The 14,022-nt window shown below is 42.5% G+C and overlaps 1 protein-coding gene across 1 annotated transcript in view; it reads right to left on the reverse strand.

Annotated features, from left to right (window-relative positions):
* The window catches only part of aspm (assembly factor for spindle microtubules), a 31,191-nt gene that overhangs the window by 844 nt on the left and 16,325 nt on the right, over positions 1-14,022 (reverse strand). Inside the window, exons 18-23 of the mRNA XM_026146828.1 lie at positions 13,357-13,551; positions 7,756-13,035; positions 7,438-7,587; positions 7,138-7,329; positions 3,098-3,290; positions 1,993-2,147 (exon numbers count right to left, since the gene is read on the reverse strand). Coding sequence (XP_026002613.1) covers positions 1,993-2,147; positions 3,098-3,290; positions 7,138-7,329; positions 7,438-7,587; positions 7,756-13,035; positions 13,357-13,551 — 6,165 coding nt within the window. The remainder of the gene's footprint in view (positions 1-1,992; positions 2,148-3,097; positions 3,291-7,137; positions 7,330-7,437; positions 7,588-7,755; positions 13,036-13,356; positions 13,552-14,022) is intronic.

A 14,022-nucleotide genomic window follows, 5' to 3' on the forward strand; every position in this document is an offset into this window, starting at 1 on the left:
ACACACAAAAAAGTGAACATAATACATGTTTTATCTGCTACATATCCACATAAATGGTCACTTTGCAGTTAAATTAGCTTTACAGAAAGCAGTTTCTTATAGATTGTAGATGACATGTAAGGCCTTAAGCAAAGCTGTTAAAGCCACAATCATGAGACAGCTTCCATGCTGGTAATCTCATTTCATTAAACACTGCACAGAATGATGGGAGGTGTAATTTCTCAAAACTAAGCAGGGATTAGTTTGTCCTATTGTTTGATGTTTTAGAACGGTACAAATTAACCTGTTTTTGTCAAATGAGTCTGGTGGCTTTTGTGAGGGAACATATTTGGATCCAAAAGCTTTACATTCCCATACAAATGTTTTGCTGCTGCCCTCATCCACAGCAGTGAAAGCTTCTCAAAAGCACGGGTGTGCTGACGGTCATTTACCATAGACAGTATACAGATTACAGGTTTATTCAACCCCCACTTGTCTAAACAATCCCTTTCCAGCCAGAAGATTCAAAACAAATAAGTAAGATGTCTGGGTCTACCACGCCAACATGTTCCCGTCACAGTCAGGCAGATTATGTTGCAAGAAGAACAAAGTTCACAGCGAGAAGAGAGAAATCGATAACAGCAAACAGTCTGACAGAGGGTCAGATCTATATACAGGAAATGGGAAATGCTTTTAGAGAAAACAGGAAAGCTTGATAACACTTTAGTTCTGATATTTTCAGACAACCAGAGTTAAGTGATAGAGCTCTTTAAATGCATCTTCTCTGTGTTCTTGCAAGTTACTGTTTAAAATAATGCAACCAAAAATACTGCTGAATTTAAGAAATACTGGATAGTGATGCAGCACCAACTTTTATATACTTTTATGTACCTTTATATGATGACACAAAATGTCTAGCCATGAGAATACTGTATAAAAGTACTCTGCATTTAACATATCTGTACATAAATAAGTATGTGTTACCACCTTATATTACAGTCACACTAAGGAAAACAATGGCTGGCCCAAAACCATTGTGTAAGTGTGTGATAGGTTGGTTGCTGTAACTAGGGATGTCACCAGAACCAATATGTGTTGTATCACTTCCTACCAAAATTCTGAAAATGTGAGTAAGGACTGATTTCCCAAAAAGCCGTATGCAAGCATGTTACTGTACTGTACTGAAATTGTGTGGCCTAAGTGAACTAAAAGAATAGCTCCCAGATCAGTTTGAATAGATCAGCGTGAATGCTTTTCAATTAACATTACAAACATCCAAACCATTATCCTGCTTTTATTATGCCAAAATGTAAATTACCAACAAAGCTGTGAAATCAGCTTTGTTCCACTGGCTAAAATGTTTGCAATGGCTAACATTAAATGCTTATGCTAGTGTAATATAACATTAGTAGGCTATACAATGTTAACATTTTAAATAAATGATCTGCCAGTGTTTTAAAAATGACTTTAATGAGGCAGTTTATGGTCGAGTATGCGAGATGTCACTTCAGATCATTTCTGTTTTGGTATCGAATTGGGCTGTGAGAATTGTTCAGTTCTACTGCTGTTTGTACCGACTACTAATGTCCAGTATCGTGACACACCTAGGTGGAAATACTTGTTAACTTTTGCCTAATGTGAAGAAATTCAATGCAACCAATGGGAAACTATAATTTCTTTCTAGTCACAAGGAGGTTGCTGTCCTACCCTTAGTCTTAGGTGAAATCTGACACTGACATTGTTAAATATGCTGGAACTGAGGAGTGGAGGAGGTGGAGATAGCAAAATATAAGCTAAAACATCTCCTCCATTTCATGTGTCTACAGACAGTTAAAACAGCTTAATCTAATGTTGGGCCTGTAGGAAAACAAAAAATAAACAACTGTCTACCTTCAGCTTTAATGTCACACTAAACTAATTAACCGGTTTACCTTTTATGTTTATAACCTGAGAGTACCGGATTACTTCATGAGGAAGCATAAAATACAAAGTGCTGTTCTGTGTCTGCAGTACCTTGGAAAGGTTGAGAAGTATCTGAATGGAGAAGGTGATGACGTCCATGCAGGGGACGCTCCTGTTACAGCAACGGATTAGTGTGAAGATGACGTTAGTGGCTCCGCTCTCCACAAGCCGCTCGCAGCACTCTGGGGACAGCCTGGTGGCGGTTTCTGCACACGAATGCAACATGCAAACACAGAGGCACGCACAAAGAGATTTCAGCCAGGACAAATCATAAGATGCACTCTTACATGAATAAGAAGTATGCATTTTGGCCAATTAGGCACATATATATTTACACATTTTAAACTATAAAATATTTAATAGATTTGGGAGTGATTGTAGAAATAGTCCCTAAAATATTACCCACCATAATTCAAAGACCAGAAGTGGGTTTTGATTCTACACATCACACATTAGAAAGACAAGAAACACAAAGAAATGCTCCAGAAATGCTGAAGCGTTTTAAAGAGGCAGTTTCTCAGAAGAATTTCTAGTAGATACGTCTATGGTATCAATTTAAATACTCATTCTCGAGTTGTCCATTCACTCATTTATAATGGTCCTCAATGTTAAATTGCACAGAATATCTCATCTAAAGATTATTAGAATGAGGAGAAATATCAGCATGCAAGAGGTACAAGTACAAATCAGTATTGAATATCTGCCATCTTTGGGCCCTCAGGCAACACTGCTTTAAAACCAAGCATGGCTGTGTCATGAAATCATTGCCTGGGCCCAGGAACACTTCCAGAAATCACTGTTACTTCACAGTGAAAAGTAACTATATTACTGGGACCATCTAAATGTTTGGTAGGAACTACATGCATCTTCTGCCTCTCATAATGATATGTGAAATAATTCGTCATGGCTCACGTGTGCTCATTCACTCAGTTGAAAATAATGTCTGATCGTAAGCTGAGTAAACTATAACTTGCATGGCGTTTGTTCAGTGCTGTGGTGGGGTGAGCCAAAGATATTGTCATTAAGCTGTTTAGTGTTACATAAGTTGCCACATCTAAAGCTGTGGGATGACTTGCAGGGAAAATGCTGTTTAAAACTATTTTTCCATTTTTGTACTCAGCATGAGGGGAAACGAGTAGACAACAAAAAGCCTTACCAAGATTTTTCAAGGCCTCCAGAATGTACGAGAAGTGTTTATAACGAAGAAGGTAATCCAGTGCACATGAAGTTTTATTGCACAGTTTGTCTTCCTCTCGGACACTGGCAGTGACCACACGTAAGCGGTGCCTCAGCTTTACAATCTTGGGATTGTCATTCAATCTGCGGGAGCAGTGTCCTCTCCACAGAGCCTAGAAGGAGAAAGTGGTTAAAATTAAATTAAATTAAAAACAAACAAACAAAACAAAAACTCACATTAGTTTCAAACTGTTGGAAAACTAAATAAGTTAACAATTTTCAGGGCAAAATGTGTATAAAATTATTTGATTTCCATCAATTCATAGCAAACATTTTGCTAGTGTAAACTGTTATTAGAAGTATTAAATATTAACAGCAAAATTAAAGAAATGATCCCAGCAAGGCTGTTACTGCCTTACTTTGTAGGTTGTAACAACATTTTGCTGACTACATTGTCAACAAATATCAAAATGATGAGGATAAAGTAAAGACTGGATAACAAGTTGTTGCTTTTAATTTTGGTAACACTTTAAAACACAGCCTGCAACTAAGGGAGTGATTCCTCCATCATTAAATTGAATTTCAATTTATTTTTCTTTTAATAACAATGTCATTATAGTTACCTACAAAAACTCAGGGATTGGGAGAAATCAATTTTATTTTTAAAAGATCTGTCATACTCACAAACATGATGAATATTAAGAAAAGATGTAAAAAAAAAAAAAGAAAAAAAAAGATAATAATAATAATAATAATATACAAAGGCACAATTAATCTACTCCATACTATGACATGTCCATAGAACAGTACAGTTTATTTATGATGTAAAATTGGGAAATTGCTTGTCCATAAAATTTCCGTGAAATTGGGCAGTACTTAAAAGTATAAATTGTCTTTTTTCCTATAAAATACCTTAAGTTATAAAATTATTAACGTTACTTATGCATTACATAAATTCTCCTCTGTAATTTGCTATATTATTGTAGTCAAGGGGTTTGTGTGTCCCAAGAATTCCAGGGGCTATGCACTCGAAAGGCCTTTTGCCCCTGGTAGGATCTCCCATGGTAAATTGGTCCTGGGTGAGGAACCAGACAAAGAGCTGTTTAGAAGACCGTTATGTGTACACAATCAAGGGAACAGTTCACCCTGCCTGGGATAAGGTTAGTGGAGCTCTGCCCTGGAGCCAGGTCTGGGGAGGGTACCTGAAGGAGAGCCCCTGGTGGCCTGGAGGCCTGACCGGACGCAACCTGGAGAAGGCAAATGAGCATTTCCTCCTGTAGGCCCACCATCCACAGGAGAGGGTTGGGTGCTATAGGGGTTGGGTGCAGTGTGTGACGGGTGCCAGTCAAGGGAGACCCTGGTGGACCCTGGTGGGCTGATCCCAAGCTACTGAGGCTGGTGAAACGTCAACTTTCTGGTGGAGGAGGAGCATGAGCTGGTGTGTGAGGTTGAAAGGTACCAAAGAGATATAACCGGGCTCACCTCAATACACAGCTTGAGCTCTGGAACCAGCCTCCTGGACAGGGGCTGGATTCTGTCCCAGCTAGAAGTTGCTTTTGGTGACAAGCGGTATCTTGGCATGTCCTTGGCTGGCTGCCTGTATATTGGAGTTTTTTTCCCCCGGTAGACGAGAGGGTTTGATTCCTTGGTGTGTTGCTTGTTAATATGAGCCATTCGGCCCTTATACAACCGTTGCAAGAGCTTGGTCCACATTACTGGCAATAAGTTAGATTCATTCCCAGTGGGTATTGGATTCTTCCAAGGGTGCCCTTTGTCACCAATTCTGTTTATAATTTTTATAGACAGAATTTGTAGGCATAGCAAAGTGGCAGGAGGCTTTCACTTTTGTGGTCCCAGAATCTCTGCTTTTCATTGATTATGTTGTTCTTTTGACTTGATCAGGTCTGTCGCCTCCAGCTGACACTGGCCAAGTATAAAGTGGTGGGAATGAGAATCAGCACCTCCAAGTCTGAGGCCATGGCCCAAGCATCTTGGGCTCTTGTTCATGACTGAGGGGAGCGGGACACGGACGGGTCTATGGTTGCAGTGATGCTGAACCGATCCGTTGTGCTGAACAGAGAGCTGAGAGTAAAAGTGAAACTCTCGATTTACCAGTCAATCTACGTCCCTACTCTCATCTATGGTCACAAGTAGGGGTGGGCGATAGAAACGATATACGATAGAAACAACATAAATTTGGCCAACGATAGAGATTTTGACTATACCGCTCTACCGCATGTTGATGATGCCTGTTTTGGTTGAAAGCATCGCAGCGGCTACAACCATTATCATCTGCAAATTATGCCAGGCGACAGTCATAGCAAAGAGATGAAGCACTTTTGAAATATGGGGAAAGCCAAAAACTGCGCGTCCTCCACTTCCGTAAATTTGATTCATTTATGTTGAATTCTCTCACAGCTGTTCCTATCCCCATGTTGTTGCAGTATATTAATAACTAACCTATTGTGGATGAAAAGTCTCAGTTGTTCTCCTGACTGAAGTTTGGCCCGTGTATAGCATCCTGCCATGCGATTGCATTCGTCCCCGACCACCAGAATCCCTCACGTTAACTTTTATCGAGTGGAAAAAAAGTTGGCGTTCATCCTCCAGCTTCACTGTGCTAATGTTATGCTAACATAGCTGTGTCGCTAGCAATCACGTAGCACAACATTAAACACCAGGTAGTCCAACTTCAGTAACCCTGCAAACGCCACTGCTGTTTAGTTTTCTGTCTTCATTTATGTTGGAAGTGGTAGCAGAGCTGTACGTTTTAATTAGTTTCAAAAATCTCTGTCAGAACATGGTATGAAATGTTTAGGTGGAAACTAGCGAGCTAACTTCCTGTTAACTTCTAACTCCGTTAAATTTAAGAAATTCTGTTTTCATGGAAGCCTGGATGTTAAACTTAATTGTTACACCTGGTAAAGCAGCAACGCTGATGATTTTATTAAAGATGAAAGAATTTAGACCGTTTTTAACGCTCAGTGTTCATTTGACTTTGGGACCTGAAGCAGAAGGAGTTTTGGACCCAGATTACTCCGCGAAGCTCCTCACTATGGCAGCCGTAATGCTCTGACAATCCATCAAGCAGTGCGGCTTACCAAAGTTGTACTAAAACATTTTTAACAGATTTCTGCACGCCCAAATCGGTTTGAGGTCAGTAAGCACAACCAGAATTCATACATAAGGCACACTCTCGATTTTGGAGAAAATGAAAGGATTTTATGTGTGCCTTATAGTGTGGAAAATACGTTATACAGAAGAAAATAATATATTGCGATATATATCGTTACCGCACGTGCTTCAAATTATATCGCGATATGGATTTTAGGCCATATCACCCAGCCCTAGTCACAAGCTCTGGGTAATGGCCTAAAGAATGAGATCAGGAATACAAGTGTCAGAAATGAGCTTTCTTGGAATGATGGGTGGCCTTTTTACTTAGAAATAATGTTACTGTAGAGCCGCTATACCCTCTACAGTAAAAGGAGCCAGTTGAGGTGCCTTATCCAGGAGGCATTCTTATCCAGGAGGCAGATAAGAATGCCTCCTGGATAAGGTGTTCTAGGTCTGTCCCACCAGGACGAGGCCCCGTGGCAGACTCAGAAGATATTGTAGAGTTTATATCTCTTGCCTGGCCTGAGAACATCTCTGTGTTTCTCAGATGAGCTGGAAGAGGTGGCTGGGGACAGGGGAGTTCTGTGCATCCCTTTCTTTGCTTACCTATGGGTTGTCATATAAAGTGTTACCTATATTTTCTTTGTAAAATTAGGCCATGTTCGCAACAGTCAGATGTTAAAAACAGTCCTCCTCCTGAAATTGTTTCCCAGTTATAATGTCATGGACTGATCATTGTAGAAAGAAAAGATTTAGCAAATCTTTAATGGGCTGTTCTAACTGAGGTGACTGAGGGTTGAATGAACTTTGGACACCTAAATATAGACTGAATTGGAAATCTGCGACTCTCCCCTTTAGAATTACAGGCAACATCTTTACCACACTCAGCACTGACTACGGTACCTGGGCCTTGAGAATACCCTGCTGAACCCTCTTCTGACGCCTGAGGAGGAGGAATTTCCAGACAGCCTGCTGGATGACAGTCGCAGCCTTGTGGCGACGAGCTAGCCAGTGCCTGACTGCTCTCTGAGCTGTAGCCACCTTCAGCTTGTACTCCAGATAGCGTCTTCTCTGTTGCCTCGCTCTCACCAGTCGCTAAAAAAAAAAAAAAAAAAAAAAAAAAAAAAAAAAGTCAAGATGCCATTTGTAAAAACTGTTGTACTCTTCAATAGATGTAGCACTGTGGATGTTTTGTGACTCTACCTGTATGGTGATAACAGAATGGATCTGTCTTTTAGCGGACTCCAAAGCCCAATGAGCTCTGAGTGCTCGTTGGATCTTTATGGCACTGAGATGGTGAAATATGGCCGACGTAAAACGTAGCATCCTCTCTGCACGAGCGGCCTTTAGTACCTGAAAAACATTGGCTTACATTTAACCAGCAACTTTTTTTTCCCCTCCACATAACACATTGAGACTGCTTACTACAAATCACATTTCAACACTGTGAGACTCCAAACAAGCTGCAGTTCCTCTTAATTACGGTACTCTGTTTATTTTTGTACTGCAAATGAACTTTACCTGCTGTCTTGCAATCCAGGCTTGCCAGTGTTTCTGAAGTGTGATGGCAGCTTGCCTCACTTGGCTGTATTTGCTTCTCTCCTGCCTGCCGAGCTGCACTGCTCGAATCCTCTGCTGAAGTTTCACAGCTGCATCTTTCTTTCTTTGGAAGATACGTCGTTCCACCAAACATTTCCAGTATGACTGGATTACAACAGCAGCATGATTTTGTAGGCTAACATCCCTCCTGACGCGCCAGCCTCTCAGTGCTGCCTGGAGAACTATGGCGGATTGTTTAAACTTCAAAAACTTTGCTCTTTCTTGCCTCTGAAGAACACGAGCCCGATGACGTCTCTGGATGATGATGGCAGATAGACGCATGGCCTGGAATTTGACGACTTCTCTGTGTTTTCTGAAGGAAGACTGGATCACAGTAGCAGCTTGATGCCAACGAGCAACTTCCTGTCTGACCTGCTGCCCTCTGTACGCTGCCTGAAGAACAACAGCAGCTCTGCGCAGTTTTTGATATGTTTGCAACTGTTTCTTTGCTGCTACAGAGGCTCGATATCTTGTCTGAAGAGTCAGGACAGAGGATTTCAGAGTGAGATACTCTCTGTGTTCGCAGTGAGCTCTGTAAGCTCTCTGGATAACACTGGCAGCTTGATGCTGTAGTTTGATCATCTGTCTGGATTTCATTCCACGATATGCAGCCTGTAGAATGATGGCAGCTTTTCTAACCTCTTGATAATGTTTCACCACAAGGTTTCTGGTTCTTTGAGCTCTGAACCTCTGCTGTAAGACACAGGTTGCCCAGCGTTGTTGCCTGAACTCTGATTGAAGTTTATATCTCCTGAAGTTTGCTTGAATGACAGTAGCTGCTCTGTGCATCTTGGCAATGTCAGACCTGACACGATGACCTCTGAAAGCTGCTTGTAGGACCACAGCAGAATGTCTCATTCTTAGGAAGTTTTCCCTTTCTTGCCTCTGAAGAACACGAGCCCGATGACGTCTCTGGATGATGATGGCAGATAGACGCATGGCCTGGAATTTGACGACTTCTCTGTGTTTTCTGAAGGCAGACTGGATCACAGTAGCAGCTTGATGCCAACGAGCAACTTCCTGTCTGACCTGCTGCCCTCTGTACGCTGCCTGAAGAACAACAGCAGCTCTGCGCAGTTTCTGATATGTTTGCAACTGTTTCTTTGCTGCTACAGAGGCTCGATATCTTGTCTGAAGAGTCAGGACAGAGGATTTCAGAGTGAGATACTCTCTGTGTTCGCATTGAGCTCTGTAAGCTCTCTGGATAACACTGGCAGCTTGATGCTGTAGTTTGATCATCTGTCTGGATTTCATTCCACGATATGCAGCCTGTAGAATGATGGCAGCTTTTCTAACCTCTTGATAATGTTTCACCACAAGGTTTCTGGTTCTTTGAGCTCTGAACCTCTGCTGTAAGACACAGGTTGCCAAGCGTTGTCGCCTGAACTCTGATTGAAGTTTATATCTCCTGAAGTTTGCTTGAATGACAGTAGCTGCTCTGTGCATCTTGGCAATGTCAGACCTGACACGATGACCTCTGAAAGCTGCTTGTAGGACCACAGCAGAATGTCTCATTCTTAGGAAGTTTTCCCTTTCTTGCCTCTGAAGAACACGAGCCCGATGACGTCTCTGGATGATGATGGCAGATAGACGCATGGCCTGGAATTTGACGACTTCTCTGTGTTTTCTGAAGGCAGACTGGATCACAGTAGCAGCTTGATGCCAACGAGCAACTTCCTGTCTGACCTGCTGCCCTCTGTACGCTGCCTGAAGAACAACAGCAGCTCTGCGCAGTTTTTGACATGTTTGCAACTGTTTCTTTGCTGCTACAGAGGCTCGATATCTTCTCTGAAGAGTCAGGACAGAGGATTTCAGAGTGAGATACTCCCTGTGTTCGCAGTGAGCTCTGTAAGCTCTCTGGATAACACTGGCAGCTTGATGCTGTAGTTTGATCATCTGTCTGGATTTCATTCCACGATATGCAGCCTGTAGAATGATGGCAGCTTTTCTAACCTCTTGATAATGTTTCACCACAAGGTTTCTGGTTCTTTGAGCTCTGAACCTCTGCTGTAAGACACAGGTTGCCCAGCGTTGTTGCCTGAACTCTGATTGAAGTTTATATCTCCTGAAGTTTGCTTGAATGACAGTAGCTGCTCTGTGCATCTTGGCAATGTCAGACCTGACACGATGACCTCTGAAAGCTGCTTGTAGGACCACAGCAGAATGTCTCATTCTTAGGAAGTTTTCCCTTTCTTGCCTCTGAAGAACACGAGCCCGATGACGTCTCTGGATGATGATGGCAGATAGACGCATGGCCTGGAATTTGATGACTTCTCTGTGTTTTCTGAAGGCAGACTGGATCACAGTAGCAGCTTGATGCCAACGAGCAACTTCCTGTCTGACCTGCTGCCCTCTGTACGCTGCCTGAAGAACAACAGCAGCTCTGCGCAGTTTCTGATATGTTTGCAACTGTTTCTTTGCTGCTATAGAGGCTCGATATCTTCTCTGAAGAGTCAGGACAGAGGATTTCAGAGTGAGATACTCTCTGTGTTCGCAGTGAGCTCTGTAAGCTCTCTGGATAACACTGGCAGCTTGATGCTGTAGTTTGATCATCTGTCTGGATTTCATTCTACGATATGCAGCCTGTAGAATGATGGCAGCTTTTCTAACCTCTTGATAATGTTTCACCACAAGGTTTCTGGTTCTTTGAGCTCTGAACCTCTGCTGTAAGACACAGGTTGCCCAGCGTTGTCGCCTGAACTCTGATTGAAGTTTATATCTCCTGAAGTTTGCTTGAATGACAGTAGCTGCTCTGTGCATCTTGGCAATGTCAGACCTGACACGATGACCTCTGAAAGCTGCTTGTAGGACCACAGCAGAATGTCTCATTCTTAGGAAGTTTTCCCTTTCTTGCCTCTGAAGAACACGAGCCCGATAACGTCTCTGGATGATGATGGCAGATAGACGCATGGCCTGGAATTTGACGACTTCTCTGTGTTTTCTGAAGGCAGACTGGATCACAGTAGCAGCTTGATGCCAACGAGCAACTTCCTGTCTGACCTGCTGCCCTCTGTACGCTGCCTGAAGAACAACAGCAGCTCTGTGCAGTTTCTGATATGTTTGCAACTGTTTCTTTGCTGCTACAGAGGCTCGATATCTTCTCTGAAGAGTCAGGACAGAGGATTTCAGAGTGAGATACTCCCTGTGTTCGCAGTGAGCTCTGTAAGCTCTCTGGATAACACTGGCAGCTTGATGCTGTAGTTTGATCATCTGTCTTAATTTCATTCCACGGAAGGCAGCTTGTAAGACAACAGCTGCATTTTTCTTAACACTCAGGGCATGCACCTCTGCTCTCATCTTTTTGTTAGCTCTGTAGCGTGTTTGCAATACAGTGGCTGCCCAGCAGAGTCTCTTGTAGTTGTTTTTCTGCTGGTACATTCTATACTGAGACTGAATTGTTACAGCTGCCATGTGCTCAATACACAGCCGCTTTCGAACTACATATCCTCTGTAAGCTGCTTGTAGACAAACTACTGCCCTTCTCTTTGAGAGATAGACCAGCCGTGCTTTTCTTGCCAGGGTTACTGCTCTGTACCTCTGCTGACAGGCCAAAACTGCCACTCTGACAGCCAGGAAGTTTTTTCTATCCCGGATGGCCAGAAACTTTCGCTGAATGACTGAAGCAGCTTGGTGCATGTTTGCAATCTTTCTCCTGGCCTTGTGGCCACGGTATGCTGCTTGGATTACTATGACTGCATGTTTCATTGTTCTGTAACTCTGCATCTGTTGATCCATGAGCCGTTTGGCCCTGTACCTTTCCTGAATAATGATGGAGGCACACTTAAGGGCAAGGTAAGCCACACGCATTCTGTGCATCCTGAAGTGAGCTTGGATTGCTCTGGATGCTTTATGTTGCCTCTTCAAGTCCCGCCTTTCTCTAAATCCCCGAAACACAGCTTGTATCTTAACAGTCGCCTGCTTAAGTTTTCTGAATTCATTTAGCTGCACCCTGCACAGCAAAAGAGCTCTGTATCGGCTCTGGATGACAATCGCTGCACTGTGAAGCAGAAGATAACGTTTCCTACATAAAAACATCCTGGCTAAAGCCTGAATGACAGTCGCTGCCTGGTGCTTTTTCTTCAACTCTGCCCTAACTCTCATCCCTCTGAATGCAGCTTGGAGAGTAATGGATGCCGCTTTCTTTTCTAGGTATCCTCTCCTCATCTTCCTTCCAGCCAAATAAGCTCTGTAATGGCTCTGTAGAACCACAGCTGCTGCCCTCTTGGCTCTGTACTCTGCTTGCACTTTGTGCCGACGATAACAAGCCTGTATAAAAGATGCACACTGATGCCACTTTTCTATCCTCTTCCTGTCCACTCTGCCTCTCCAGTTAGCTTGCACAGTGAGCACAGCGGCCCTCAGAGAGTTATATTCATTATTTGTCTTGCGACTCAAAAGTGTTGCTCTGTACTTTTGCTGTATTAGAACTGCAGCTCTTTTCAAGATCAGGTAGCGCCTACGGGCAGCGTGCTTCCTAAAAGCTGCCTGGATCACAGCTGCTGCCCTGTCCTGTTTTTTCAGAGAGTCTCGAGCCACTTTCCCACGATACGCTGCCTGTATGGTAACGGCCGCGCGTTTCATCCTGACAAACTTTTTCCTCTCCGCGTCTCTTGTCATGGAAGCTCTGCACCAGCGCTGGATTACGACTGCAGCACACCTCATTTCCGACACTTCTTTTCTGACAGCGTGCCCTCTGAAGGCACTCTGGATGACAACAGCTGAGTGGTGCTGCAGTTTTAATGTGAGAAAAAGGCGCCTCTGTGCAAGGCCTCTGTACTGAGCCTGAATGAGGAAAGCACTTCCCTTGATCTTTCTGTACTGATTGAGACACTTTTGCATCCTGTACCAGGACTGGATTCTCACAGCAGCGGCAGTTCTTTGGGACATTTTTCTTCCGTACCATTTCTTAAAAGCAGCTTGTATCACTCTGACCGCACAGTTTTCCTTTTGTATTTTCTGAGCTTTCCATCTTCTATAGCCTCTTTGTATTTTTACCACAGCGCTCCTTAGTAAGAGATAATGTGCTCTGTCTCTTTTTGAGATGGCCCATGCTCGTGAGTACTTCTGAATGACTGTCGTCGCCCAGTAGATTTTCCCATAAGCGGAGGCCGCCCTCCTCATTCGCCATTGTGCTTGGACAACAATGGTATGATATCTGAGGCACTGGTAAGCCCTCATAGTTGAAAACATCCTCCACTGAGCCTGCAAGGACAAGATAAGACCCATTTAATTCAAAGAACAAAAACACGTGGTAGCTTCATTATGCTGGATTTATCCTTGATATGACAAAACAGTAAAATTATCCAAAAAAAAGAAGTGTAATCACAGTGTTTACTAGACAGCACATTAATAGATGATCATGAACATCAAAATGTCCTTGAACAAAGTCATTCACAACTAGAAACAAAGTCAGATTAACCATCACCTGAGAAGCTGAATCTAGTTAGATTCAAAAAGCCAAAGCCATATGTGACTTTGTCAAACACCACTTCTAACCCTCAGATATATAACGCACATACACACCTGGATGACGGTTGCTGCTTCATGCTGCATAGCCCGAAGTTGAGCCTGTTTTCTAAGTCGCAGCTTTTTGCGGGCTGCATAACCTCTCCATGAGGTCTGGATGACAACAGCAGCCTGGTTCTGCCTCTTAGCTCTGCGCCTCTGAAGAAAATTCCTCACAAATACTTGGATTTTCATGGCAGCCATGTTTCTTTCCTGCATGGAAACAAGAAGCAACATTAAACTAGAGCTGGGCGATATGAGATTTTTTCATATCACGATATGTTTTTTTCATTTCAGGCGATAACGATATCTATCACGATATAAGCCAAATAACTATATTTGTAAGATTTAAATGTGCCGTTGCTCACAAGTAAAATGTGAAATAATCAGCAGCTTGTTTTTATTTAAATATTTATTTCCCATAATAAGTTCGACAGGGTAGATGTACTTAAGGAACATGAGACTTTTTCAGATAAATAAAGGCAAATATTACAAACTACACAAAAGGCAGCCGCTAAAGCGTTTAAGTTTCAAAATAGAACAAACGAAACAAACTAAATTGTCAATTCCACTTAGAAACAAAATATTAATTCTAAAAATAAATCTTAGTTTGTTTTACAGAAGAACAGACAAAACTGACTAACTTTTGTCAATATCAAATAAACTGAGAACTAAAAGGAAATT

Source organism: Astatotilapia calliptera, chromosome 17, assembly GCF_900246225.1.
Source record: "Astatotilapia calliptera chromosome 17, fAstCal1.2, whole genome shotgun sequence".
Taxonomy (NCBI): Eukaryota; Metazoa; Chordata; class Actinopteri; order Cichliformes; family Cichlidae; genus Astatotilapia; species Astatotilapia calliptera.